This window comes from Ixodes scapularis, unplaced genomic scaffold, assembly GCF_016920785.2.
Source record: "Ixodes scapularis isolate PalLabHiFi unplaced genomic scaffold, ASM1692078v2 PGA_scaffold0__279_contigs__length_252992795, whole genome shotgun sequence".
In the NCBI taxonomy this organism is placed as follows: domain Eukaryota; kingdom Metazoa; phylum Arthropoda; class Arachnida; order Ixodida; family Ixodidae; genus Ixodes; species Ixodes scapularis.
In genome coordinates this window covers 117277237-117291243 of record NW_024609835.1, presented here as the reverse complement: position 1 = coordinate 117291243, position 14007 = coordinate 117277237, and the positions used below count along the sequence as shown (strand labels likewise).

The 14007-nt window shown below is 45.5% G+C and overlaps 1 protein-coding gene and 1 non-coding gene across 2 annotated transcripts in view; one reads left to right on the top strand and one right to left on the bottom strand.

Annotated features, from left to right (window-relative positions):
- LOC120845946 overlaps nucleotides 1–14007 on the top strand; it is a 106339-nt gene that overhangs the window by 42769 nt on the left and 49563 nt on the right. Inside the window, exon 8 of the mRNA XM_040217509.1 lies at nucleotides 4322–4491. Within this exon, the coding sequence (XP_040073443.1) occupies nucleotides 4322–4491 (170 nt within the window). The remainder of the gene's footprint in view (nucleotides 1–4321; nucleotides 4492–14007) is intronic.
- On the bottom strand, nucleotides 560–633 carry Trnas-gga. Its single transcript has one exon. It is a non-coding gene; the product is annotated as a tRNA-Ser (tRNA).

Sequence of the window (14007 nt, the reverse complement as noted above, 5' to 3'; positions counted from 1 at the left end):
TATGGTATCAGCTGATGAGGGGGGAGGTGAAACGCATGCCATTTTTATGGACCTCTGTAAAGCCTTTGACAAAGTGTTTCAGCCTTAAGTTTCTTTAACTTTGATGAAACCTTCAATTCTTACTCTAAACATAAGTTATTTCAAATGAAGCCATCTGACTGCCCTCATAAATGTCAAAATATTTTGTATTGAAGTGATATCTGGCGTGCCAACGTGGTCAGTGTTGCGGCCTCTTTTATTCCTGGTGTTTAGCAATAACAACGTGATAGACATTAGCTCCTCTGAGGGGCTGTTTGTAGATGACTGTGTTTTATGTGGCATAGTGGACGGTGTTGGTAATCCTCTTCTTTTACAATCAGGTCCGAGCAGAATCTCTTAAATAGTGCAAAGACTAGGAACTGGAGATCAGTGCTGAGGAGTGTGCCTAGGTTACTTTGAAGTGAAACGTGCTATTTTGTCGATAAGGATAATAATCTTTGGAGAATGGGAGTAAGGGGGACAGAGGACCAACCCTAATCTCCAAACACAGCGAGGTAACTGGTGCGCAACAGAAAAAATATGTCTGGTCCTGGTATCGAACCAGGGACCTCTCCATTTCCAGTGGAGCGCTCTACCAGCTGAGCTAACTTAGACGTCAGAAGAGCAAACGGGTTTTAACAGCTGCCACCAGTCTAACACCAACAAGGGTGAACGGCCTGTACTTTCAAATTATGATAATAATGCAATTAATGCAAAGGTGCGAGTTGGACAAGAATAACAATAATATTCCCTGGAGAAGGGGAACAAGGCGGACAAAGCGCAACCCGTTTGCTCCACTGACATATAACTTTTGGTTAGTTCAGTTGGTAGAACACTCCACAACAAATGGAGAGGTCGCTGGTTCCGTATCAGCACCAGGTGGACTTTTTCCGTCGCGCATGAGTTACCTAGCTGTGTTTGGAGACTTGTGTTTGACCTGCGATACTTTTTATGCTATCTCTAATAGCCCGATCTGAATGAGCAAACATTGCTATTTGTAATAACCGAAAAATTCGTAAAGTCACATAAATCAATTGACTTTCAATTTAAATCAAATTGAATCAAAGAAAATCTATGTCCCACCAGCTACAGGGGTTATTTATTCTTACCTAGCACAATCATCGAGTGGAATGCAATGCCTGAGTCTGCCATCATAAGTATTAGCATTCTATTGCTTCTTTGAGGATTGATTTAAACTTTACACTCGGTTGTTTTGAACTTTTTTTTTTAATTAACGACCTTAACGTCCTTGAATTAACAGATTTCCTGAATTTTCTTGAAGATAAAAGGATAAATAATTAAAATAATCCAAATCCATCAGAAGTTCTAAAATAATTTTCATAATGTTTAAGACTATAAGTTGATTTAGCTCTTTTTTATTTTTGAAGAGCGTTGCGTGAGTACTATACACGCAACTTTTTTTTTGCGACATAATTAGCTGATGAAAATAATCCCTGGAGAAGGGGAACAAGAGGGACAAGAGATAAACATAAATCTCCAAACACAGCTAGGTGACTGGTGAGCGACCGAAAAAATCCGCCTGGTCCGGGTATCGAACCCGGGACCTCTCCATTACAAGTGGAGCGCTCTACCAACTGAGCTAACCAGGGGTTAGACGTCAGTAGAGCAAACGGGTTTTATCAGCTGCCACCAGTCTAACACCAACAAGGGTAAAGCTTGCAGTTAAAGGGGCAAGCGAGCTGGACAATAATGATGAAAATAATCCCTGGAGAAGGGGAACAAGAGGGACAAGGGACAAACATAAATCTCCAAACACAGCTAGGTGACTGGTGAGCGACCGAAAAAATCCGCCTGGTCCGGGTATCGAACCCGGGACCTCTCCATTACAAGTGGAGCGCTCTACCAACTGAGCTAACCAGGGGTTAGACCTCAGTAGAGCAAACGGGTTTTATCAGCTGCCACCAGTTTAACACCAACAAGGGTGAAGCTTGCAGTTTAATGTTATAATTATAATGCAATTAAATGCAAAGGGGCAAGCGAGCTGGACAATAATGATGAAAATAATCCCTGGAGAAGGGGAACAAGAGGGACAAGGGACAAACATAAATCTCCAAACACAGCTAGGTGACTGGTGAGCGACCGAAAAAATACGCCTGGTCCGGGTATCGAACCCGGGACTGACGTCTAACCCCTGGTTAGCTCAGTTGGTAGAGCGCTCCACTTGTAATGGAGAGGTCCCGGGTTCGATACCCGGACCAGGCGTATTTTTTCGGTCGCTCACCAGTCACCTAGCTGTGTTTGGAGATTTATGTTTGTCCCTTGTCCCTCTTGTTCCCCTTCTCCAGGGATTATTTTCATCATTATTGTCCAGCTCGCTTGCCCCTTTGCATTTAATTGCATTATAATTATAACATTAAACTGCAAGCTTCACCCTTGTTGGTGTTAAACTGGTGGCAGCTGATAAAACCCGTTTGCTCTACTGACGTCTAACCCCTGGTTAGCTCAGTTGGTAGAGCGCTCCACTTGTAATGGAGAGGTCCCGGGTTCAGTACCCGGACCAGGCGGATTTTTTCGGTCGCTCACCAGTCACCTAGCTGTGTTTAGAGATTTATGTTTGTCCCTTGTCCCTCTTGTTCCCCTTCTCCAGGGATTATTTTCATCATTATTGTCCAGCTCGCTTGCCCCTTTGCATTTAATTGCATTATATTTATAACATTAAACTGCAAGCTTCACCCTTGTTGGTGCTAGACTGGTGGCAGCTGATAAAACCCGTTTGCTCTACTGACGTCTAACCCCTGGTTAGCTCAGTTGGTAGAGCGCTCCACTTGTAATGGAGAGGTCCCGGGTTCGATACCCGGACCAGGCGGATTTTTTCGGTCGCTCACCAGTCACCTAGCTGTGTTTGGAGATTTATGTTTGTCCATTGTCCCTCTTGTTCCCCTTCTCCAGGGATTATTTTGATCATTATTGTCCAGTTCGCTTGCCCCTTTGCATTTAATTGCATTATAATTATATAATTAGCTGGTGTGACTTGATTAAACTGTAAAAATAGGAGCACGAACACGCAACGAATAAACAAAAACGAACAGCGCGCGACCTCCTTGTTCATATTATGCTCCCTAAAAAGTTATTTTAAACACCCCCTAAAAGGGTTCTTGGTGGAAAACCTATAAGGGGATGTTTTATGCTGAAGAGCTCTTCGTCGCCCAGCTGCCTTTCTAGTGCGCAAGGGGGCGATAGTGCTTGAGGCGAAACCGTTCTTCACTAACTGAAAGAGCTCTTGGGGCCGTCGAAAAACCTTTCAATGATTTATTATTTTTTTAGAATGTACAGCACAAATACTCCCCTCGTGGTGTGGACACGTCACAACCGAAAGAACGCATGTGCATCGCGCTGTTCAAAATGTCTCGCAGTAGGGCAGCACCCAACCGAAGGAGCGTGCTGCCGCTGACGTACCGAGTTAACGGTTCAATGGCCACGACTGTAATGACGGGTGCGGCAAAACAGCAGAGACAGCTGTCTCGTGTGGTGCTCGAGTGTCCACGACGATTGATGGCATCGCAAACTGCGACGGACGTCAAGATAAAAGTTAAAAGGGATCATTAGTCTTTTAATTTACGAGAATATACTAACATTTTTTTTTTTGTGTGTTCGCCTTATATCGTATATTCAAATGACAGATTTGTAGCCCGTGATACAAGTATGCTGTACTAGTTAAAATTAAAATAACTAAATTCTTCTCGGCACTATTCCATGACAAAGTTTGGCAGTCCAGAGTTCTTCATACTAACACTAAGGGGAAAAAAGCGCCGAAGTCTGCTCGCCCGAAGAGACATCGGATTGCCCTGCCCTCTTCTACGAACACGTGGCCCTTACTTAACGCGACGCTGTCAGATAGGCTCCTGATGACTATCTACCCGCGCAAACTACCGAGGCTGACATCTCTTCAGAGTGGGACAATACTGGAGTTCTTTTACGTCTAGTTTTGGTATTTCAGCATCTTCAGTGGTTAAATATTCCAGACAATAAAACGAAGATAAATTTAGTTGTTTTATTCTAACGACAGCTATGGAATATCTTGAAGATGTTAACACATCTAATTAAAATATGCTGGCTAAGGCACGTATCTCGAGAGTTTGTGTATTTTGCTTTTCTTTTGTAATGTACATTGCCCTGTGTTTTTCGGGTTTTGTGAAGTAGATTTGTTTGTTTTGTATGTTTGTTTATATATCCATGATCATAATGTCTGGAATTATTTTAAGAAAAGAAGTTCCTAAAGTGTAAAGAGAGAATGTGTTATCAAAGTCCTTTAGCTACATCGATCCGTACCTTTGTTTTGCAGAGCGTGTTTTCGAAATTTCAAAAGAAAGCTCAGTCTGCCGGATAATATCACTTGAAAGTCTTCCATTTGACCTGCAAATGATTATTGAACCAAACAAAATTAAGACCATGACTGCGAATACTTTTTTCTATGGTCCCCATCAATCTTCCTCATTGAACTACGCAAAGTTCGTAAGGCCCTTTCATTACCACATTCCTAAGGACAGCTTTAGACTCATGCATTGACTCATGTTGAAGAGCTATATTTCACTTTATATTTTTGTATTGTATAATCCAAGTATTTGCAAAAAATAATACTCTAGGTTGATGATGCTGACAAGGACCGGGAGCATGTAATGTATTGTGAATGAAATGGGGCACAAGATATATGTGTATGTGACGTCACAAGACGTCCTAAGGTCACAAAACTGTGACGTCACAAGACGACAGGGGACTTCGCGATGTCACTTTACGTTATGGTATCATGCGTCATCATGACGTCATTTGATGCCATGACGTAACGGGACATTCTGACGTCACGTGGCACCATGATGTCACACTCACGTGACGTCAGTGTGTAATTTGACGTCATGTCACGTGACCAACCCTGATGTAAAGGTATGGGCTTGTACATATACATTCCATAGCCAAGTTACAAAGCTTTTTTCACCGTAAAACTATCTATATGCATGTCCGAACACTCATTCTCTATCCAGGTAGCTAGTAGTTCAAATAATATGTATCCGTGTAATGTATGTATTCGTGAAATTAAATTTACCGAAAATCGCTCATTTCTGGGACACTCTGTACTTCCATATGCGGCTTTAAATTATATGTAAAACAGGAACCTATAGCTATAATGAGTCGTTTTTTATGAACACATGTTGATAAAACTTGTGTGCTAAAAATAGCCGTAAGTTCAGCCCGTATCACAAAGAGGCACCACCGATTTGTATGGATTTATACTATTGATTTAAAATCTTTTTAAAGCCCCGATAAAAAATATGCACGTTGCTATGTATGTCACAATTTCTTAGGATACAGGATACTTCCCTTTCCCACCAAGGCAACTGCCCAAGCTATACAACTTTTACTCTAACAACCACAACGGACTCTCTTCTGAAACCTTGTAGTTTTCATAATAATATAGAAGAGCGCTTCTCTACTAAATTTTGCGATTTCGCAGCTTAATTGCCACAAGAGTATTGCAATTTCGCACCTTAATTACCACAGATGGTTCATAATAGTAACCGTAATACGTTTAACATTCCGTGTTAAAACGACTTCATAAATTCAGCAGAGATTTCAGTAATTCAATTTGTTCCTTTCTCTTCGAATGATCTTAACTTATTTGTAGTAATTATATTTTTAAACTGTTTAAAAATGAGATGATGGTAAGTTTTTTTATTAAGATAAAGTTAGAGTTTAAACAACGCAGTAGGATGTCGATAAAATATGGTACTTTCTTCATACACTCATAAAGAAACGACCGTGCTAAATTTTTAAAGGACGAAGTTTAAACATTAGTCCAGTACGTCCTTAGGCACCCGAATTGAGACACGAGTCTTATAATTTAGTTAGCAAAGAAAACATCAGGGTCCAACGACTGTTACATGTGAACTACAAACACTAACTGCTCCTAACCAGGTTATCACAAGTTAAAAAGTTCTGACGAAAACGTCAGTTTCCGCGTTTGTAATATTTAATGACAACTCCCTAACGTTTATTTATTTATTTTTTATTTGTAAATATTGCCAGACGCCTAGATGGTGTCCAAGGCAAGGTGAGAACGGTACAGCAAGTACACTGTACAATGTAGGCACACAAAGAATAACATAACAACGATAAGCTAAATCGGCAATACAACGCAAAGTGCCAAGAGCATACAAATAATAAAGAAAAACCCCAGCAACACTCGAAGATATTCAAGACACAAAAAGCGAACTTATTCTATGACAATAATTGATTAGTAACTGCCGCGACAAAACAAGAAGATGTGAGCTGATTAGTAACGGTTAAAAGTAATTTATTCTATTCATGAACAGTTCGCGGTATAAAGGAGTAATTAAAAAAGTCCTTTTAAGATTGTGGCACTATAATGGTTTTCTCGTGTTTGTTGCGTGTCTGTTTGGATGTATCTTATTGCATGTATTTTTCGAATGGAAGTTTAACATTGCCATAACTATGTTCTAAAGAAACTTAAGGCGATTAATTTTCCTGCGTGTTTTGAGCTCGGGTATGCTTGACAGTGTATGCAGTTGAGAGACGGAAGTCAGCCTGTCGTAACGGTTATAAACAAAACGCAATGCTTTGGTCTGAATTCGTTCTAGTTGATGTATGTTTTTTGCTGTGTATGGGTCCCATACCAAGTCAGCGTATTCTAGTATTGGCCTAATTAAAGTTGTGTATGCTGTTAACTTTGTTTTGGGTGTACAGTAGGTTAGTTTTCTTCTTAAAAACCACAGTTTCTGCAACGCTCTGGCAACTATGTGGTTTACGTGCGCGTTCAACGTTATATCTGACGCAATGACAATACCAAGGTACCTGTATTCTCTAACAGCTTCCAAGGAAACGTCGTTCACGGAGTAAAAAAAGGGCCTAGGTCTTTCTGCTTTTTTTTTTTTTTTTTTGGTAACAGTCATCTGCACACTTTTGTACGTCTTTAAGCGGCGTCCAAGAGGGCATCCAAAACCTAGCTGGCAATGGGACAAAATAAAAATATTGCCACTACAGTGGTACGTGGGTGTGATAATAGCAGCTGGAATACATAAGCTAGCCACCGAGAGAAATGTTTAGGAGTGCTGTGTAAACAATACACCGTAGTGAGCGAGTGCTGTATTTTATATTCTGAAAGTTGAATGTGCTGGGATTTTTGTTTGACTTAATTGAGGGAAATAATTTCAGCCATCATCATTGCACTGAGCTACAGTGGACGGAAATACTTTCTACCCACCCGATTGCGAGCCGATGAGCTATTCGCCAATAGGGAATAATGAATGTTCATTCCCCATTGTCCCTCCCCCAGAAACTTGGCACTCCTCGACCCACCATCATGGCATTTTTACCACCCAGGTGCAGACCACATTGTGCCAGCTCGCAATGCCGCCACGTGAATTGCCCCTTTTACCGATTTATCATTACAAGAGCACATTCTGAATAGCTGCATTAACCACACAACGTCGTAATGAAAAAAAAACTAAAGAAAAAACTCTTCAGCTTACTTATTCCCTAGCCCAACAGAGGAATGTTGTGTGGTGCGTCGCACGGGGTAGTATAAAGCTACAACAGAAGCTTTCGCCGACACTCTTTCGGCGTTAGATCAACTTTTCATCGATCTTTATATAAAGATCTTTCGAGGCTTTGAGGCTAGACATTTCATAGGATACCACTGAACTTCAACACCCACATTCCGAGATTTCCAAGAGACGCCCTCCTGTGTCTCTATCTCATTACCTGTTTAAGGAAAATCATGCTGCAATAGCTTCGAGCACGCCCCGTCTACAAGCCCCTAAAACAAAAAAATAGAAGAAAAGTATCATTAAAAAATAAGATTTATTTTACCTCAATAGCACGTTACGTAACTGACGAAAAAAAGGTGAGAACCTTTTAACCAAAAAGAAAAAAAGGAAATAAAAACACAAAAAAATGTGTGTCCGAACGTTGCTGGCTGGGAAGGGGTGGCTCGTCTTCAAATCAGATATAGGTCACATGTGACCACTGACGCGGCCGAATCCCGAGACATTCGTAAGTGCTAGAAGATCGAAGTTTGAAGTGGATTAAATAAAACATTGGGGATTTTTTCTTGAATAAGGAGGGTGTTTCAGAGAACGCAGGCCAAATCGCTCCTGCGAAGACTACTCATCGCAACGAAAAAAGGCTTGTAGGGTTTTTGTTCTGGTCCAGAGGCCCATTTAGGAAAATTATTAAAGTCAGAGATAATTAAGTTGTTAATTATATTTGCGTAATTAACTTTTAATATTGTGTTTAAGGACATGGTTTAAAATAGAAAATTGCTCAGCATCATCAAAAAACAAGAAATCAACAAATTGCTGAACGATAGAAGGCACGCTAAGCATTTTACGGCTTTCTGAAAAACCGCATAAATTTGACTGGTTTTTAAGTTTCGGTTTGCTATCGGAGCGCATCTCGGCCCCGGCAGCACCGCGCCCCGTGGAGTGATAGTGCAACCAGCCTGTGCTGCGTCGCGCGATGACAGCGCAGGAGAGGTTGGGTGCACTATCTCTCCACGGGTCGCGGTGCCGCCGGGGCCGTGATGCGCTCCGATAGCAAACCGAAATTTAAAAACCGTCGAATTTGTGCGGTTTTTCGGAAAGCCGTAAAATGCTTCGCGTGCTTTCTATCGGTCTGCAATTTGTTGATTTAGTGTTTTTCGATGATGCTGAGCGATTTTCTCATTTAAACCATGCCCGTAAACACAATATTAAAAAGTTAATTTCGCAAAAATAATTAACAACCTAATTTTCCCGGTCTTTAAGAATTTTCCTAAATGGTCTCCTTGACCAGGACCAAAACGCAACAAGCCTTTTTTCGTGGCGATGAGTAGTTTTCGCAGGAGCGATTCTGCCTGCGTTCTCTGAAACATCATATATATTGTTAGAGGTCGACACAGCACGCGACACGAGCGCAGGAGACTCGGGCCAGGCAGAGCTATCCTGGGATACTCCGCCAGAGCAAGCACCCCAACGGTCGCCCCGTCAGCTCGCCCCGTGAGGACCGCAATAAGCGTGCTGACAATATATATACCGTATATATATAATATATATATATATATATATATATATATATATATAGGTTTTTTTTTATTCTTACAGATTTCTTTATAATAAACTGTGAAAGCTACACTAATAATGCGGTTTGTGCAAGTGGAATAATGGATGTCAGACGGACATTATTCGGGTGGCTAAGTTTTTCGAAAAGTCAGCTAATTAATTATAATTCGTTAATTTAATTTTAATTAGTAAGTATAGATATAAAGTTCCAATTAGAAACTTGCTGAGCATCATTAAAAAAACACTAAATCAACTATTTTTAGAAGGATATAACTCCGGGGCAGCATTTTACGGCGTTCTGTAAAAACGATTTATATGGACGCGTTTCTAGATTTCGGTTTCTTATCGGAGCGCATCTAGAAGTCAACGAAGTAATACAGACAACCCCGATTCCACGTAACATGAACCCCACGCTCCCCGCGGGACACCGTGCGGCCAAAGCGACAGCACTTCAACGCATTTATGGTATACGTAGAAAGGACGTCAGATACACAGATGCAGCAATGTACCCGGTCCGGTCGATGGCAGCCGTCAGCCTCATTGGACAAGACAACAAAACCCTCACCACAGCAACGGTGCGCACAAGAACCCCAGCAGTTGCCGAAGAGATGGCCATAGCCCTAGCAATAGTTGCGAACGGCCCCCAACACATCACCATTCTTACCGACTCCCAAACGGCCATTCGACGTTTCAGAGCTGGTCGAATCTCACCCCAAGCCTTTCACGCTCTCCAAACCAAAGGCCCGGCCCCACCCAAGGTGGCTCTGGTCTGGACCCCAGGTCACGAATCCGTCAAAGGAAATCGGCATGCACACACCGTCGCCCGAGCTTGCACCATCCGGGCTAACGACGCGGACGCGGACCAATCCACTGAAGATTCTTCGCCTTTCGCAATCCCCTTTCCCGAAGTCCTGGCGTTTCAACACGGCCAACGTCTCAAGTATCGACCACCTCATCACTCACTAACCCGCGAGCAGGCCACGACCTGGCGTCAGTTACAGATGACAACATTCGAAATTTTGGCACTCCTGCATAAATTCTACCCCAACTAATATGCTGACACTTGCCCATACTGCGGCGAAGCCCATCCCTATATCACGTCAGTTAGGCGTGTTTCTTTAACCCCTCGCTCCCTCGTTCCTCTTCCCCTTTCTACGAGACCTGGGAAGCTGCGCTGCTCAGCCCCTCCCCCGATGACCAGCAAATGCTGGTACAAAGGGCGAAGGCTGCGGCAGAGAGCACTGGAGCCCTGGACTAAGGGCCCCACCTAGACCAAAATTCTCTTGCAATCAACAAAAATTCACTCCTCCTCCTCCTCCCTTCAAAAATGGAGGGAAGCCTGGCGCACGTGTGTTGCGCGTCTCAGCCACTGGGGAGCAGGACCGCGGGCGCGGTGATGCACTCCGATAAGAAACCGAAATCTAGTAACGCGTCCAAATGGAGCGTTCTGACAGAACGCCGTAAAATATTGCCCCGGTGTTATATCCTTCTGAAAATAGTTGATTTAGTGGTTTTTGATGATGCGCTACAAGTTTTTTATTGGAATCATTTGTCTATGTTCACTAATTAAAAATTAATTAACGAATTTTAATTAATTAGCCGACCTATCGCAAAGATTAGCCACCCACATAATGTCCGCCTCGCCGTATGACCCACCTGCACAAACCGCATAAGTGTAGCTTTTACGGCTTTTTTAAAACAAATCTTAAGGATGAAAAAAAAACACCCTGTGTATTGTTGCGCAAACTTTTCTATCTAGCGTTCGCCTTTCGATTCTGGCGTACGTACAACTCCTCTTTTTCTACTTCAACCTTTCGCGCCTTGCACTCGCCGCACCCCAGAGAGCTGTTCGCCTCGAATAGCACCAAAGATAGTCCCTTCGGGTGATGTATAGCTTCAGCTGACTGGTATGAGTGTAAAAACTCGTTTCAGCTTTCGTGGACAAAACGCTAAGAGTTCTTCCAGACGGTAGGTGACAAGTCCAAGTTATTTTTTTATTTGGAAGGGTCCGCAGTAGCGAGGAAGAAGCTACTCCGAAAAGTGTGGCCGACGCTGGTTCCTCCGCACTAGTACCAGGCCACCCGGTTGAAATGACGGTGCGGCGGCAGCAGTACTCAAGCGCCCAGCAAGGGTGGACTGCTTGTGCAGAAATGCGAGGCAAGCTCTTTCTCTGGCCTCCGTCAATCGCCGGGTGCAGCCGTTGGCATACTCTTGGCCCCAATGGGTCCACGTCGTGTCCATCGCAGATTGTTGAGGAAGGGCAGCAAGTCTGCCATACACCAGCTGAAATGGTGCCTGACAAGTGGTTTCTTGGCGGAAGGTGTTCAGTGCAAACGCAGCTGTGCTGACATATCCGTCCTAGTTTCTGTTTGATGTATCCACATAGGCTGAAAGTATATTGCCCAGGGTGCGATCCGTTCGTTCCACGAGTCCATTCGTCGGAGGATGGTATGGGGATGCTGCTGCGTGTCCAATTACATAATCCTGGAGTGCTCGTTTGAACAGTCTGCACATGAACGGCGTTACGCGATCAGAAATTATCAGGCGTGGATATCTACGGAGTGGCACAAGGCTATTAAAAATCTGACGAGATGGGTGGCTCCCGCATCAGGAACTGCCAAGCCTCCACCCACTTTGTTAGGTAGACAGTCACAATAATGATGTATTTATTGCCCGACACCGTATTTGGAAATGGACCGACGTGATCAATATTCCTATAACCTCGTACGGGGCTCCTGGAAGAGAAATTTGTTGAAGCTTGTCGGGACCCGTCCGGCCGCCCCACCCTGGAGTCCCGTCTTTCCCGCATTTCCCCTGCCCCTTCGCCTGTTCTGCCCGCGCCCTGCTAGTGCCGAACATTCCTACTGACCCGGATCCGTGGACAGAGGAGCGTCACCGTAATCCCCGCTCGGGGGTCGTGCGGGGACCGTGGCGGGGGCGTGCGTGTACACGTGGACGGGTCTTGGTGGGCACGTGATCGGTGGGGGGCGAGGATATAAAAAGGGGAACAGAGACAAAGGAAGGCCAGGGGAGGAAGTGGCCGAGTGGGCTACGCGTCTCAGCTCGGAGCGTGGAGCGAAAGCTTGCGCTGGGAACCTCCTGGGTTCGATCCCCGCCGCCCCCGCCCGTTTCGGTCTGGATGAGTTTCGTACCGGCACGCGTTCGTGTGATCACTACTGCGTGATGCACGTTAAAAATCCCAGGTTAGCGGTTGTACCGCACTGGCTAAATTTCTCATCTACAGCTAAGAGACCGATTACCCGTTGAGGCGCATCTCCATCAAGGCTGTATAAACATAAAGAGCAAGCCAATTTTTAAGGAAGGCCCTCTCTTGGACGGCAGCGCTCTCGAACGGTGGACACGGAGACAGCATGCAGCGGTGACAGGAGACGAAGACGCTGGCGCGGGATTTGGCGGGAGACGGACACAGGCGCGGGGAAAGTGCGGGCACTACGTCGAGTGGCGGACTCGACAAACGGACCGGACAGCGAACCTGGACGACGACGTCCCCGTGACGCGGTGGGGACGACCACCGCTGGGACTCGGAGAAGCTGCTGTGGCAGCGAACTCTCCCCCGGCCTCGCTGATGACCGTCCCTTGATCCCGGAACCCCCCCCCCCCCCCCCCCCCCCCAAGGCAATGAGTGAGTGAATAAACCCTTTTGCCGAGAGCGAAGTATTGAAGTGTCATATTCATCCGGGGACAGGGTCTGCGGGAGTCGGAGCTAGAGGATGCCCGCATAAACTGGCGCCGCAACGTGGGGCCTGATTCTTGATCAGGCAGGCATTCCGATTCCTAACCTGTTTCCGGTTGAATTGGGGCACTGTTTCGCGCTCTTTTTGGGGGTCATCTTCGTTGCGGGAGCGCCGCACGACGTTTTGTTGCGGGAGCTCCGCACGCGGGCCCTGACATGATCGCCTGCCTGACGAGGAGGCGCGGACTTGACCGTTGTCTTTAGGGATTAAAACCTTGTCCCAGCCTGTCAGGAATTTGCTTATCCCCGTTACGAGAAGCGCCTCGAGTATTCACTGTTCAGCGCACCGTTCGATGCCCTGGCAGGTTGATCCTGCTACGCAAAAGCGCTGTGTGTGTCGAAATTACCGCACCCTTCGAAGCATGCGTCGGGCGTCCCCCCACCTACGCCTCCGGCCGTCCGCGTCTGCTGGGAAAGATGCCAGCTCCCGGTTTCGGGGATGTGATGCGCCTAACCGCCTTTGCTCGCGTATCGAGGTAATGTTTTGGAACGCTTGTTACCGATCGGACGCGTTAAGAGACGCATCGCCCCTGCGTGGAAAACACTCCCATTGCGGATGGCGGTTGCATGTACTGTGTTTGGAAATTATTCCCGCATTCCATTTTGTCCGGGAGGAGACTAGCGTCTCGGTTTGACCGCTTGCTAGCTCCCAGTTGGCCTTGCTTGAGCTGTCAGCGCGGTTTTGAGCTTCGTTAGTTGACAGCGTCTCAAGGTACGGATGCGCTCTTGAGGTTCCGACCAAGATCGCTTTGAACGAGTACCTTGTGGCTAGAGGCTACATTTAGGGGCTGAGCCCACTAAATCGTGCCGGGTACGCGATGTCCGGTGCGTGGACATCGGAATACCGCAAACCACAGAGTTTCCGTTTTCACTTTATCAGTGGCTGTGCGTGTGTAATGCTCCGTGGAGTTTAGTCTGACGCGATGGGCATGACCTGTGCGTTTCTGGTTGTAGAGTCGTGAGGTTGATCCCGTTTAATTGTGCGCACAGTAGGTTCCGGATCCTCACACCGCCATATCTAAGGTTGAGCCTCGCGGTGGGAGTTACTCTTTAATTTCGCTTTCTCCGTCTCCGGAGGAGCGGCGGCTAGCGCGCGCTTTGCGCTGCCGCCGGAGACAGTACGGTTTTCGGCCGTGCATTGGTTCGCGTTGGGACGCGAGGGTG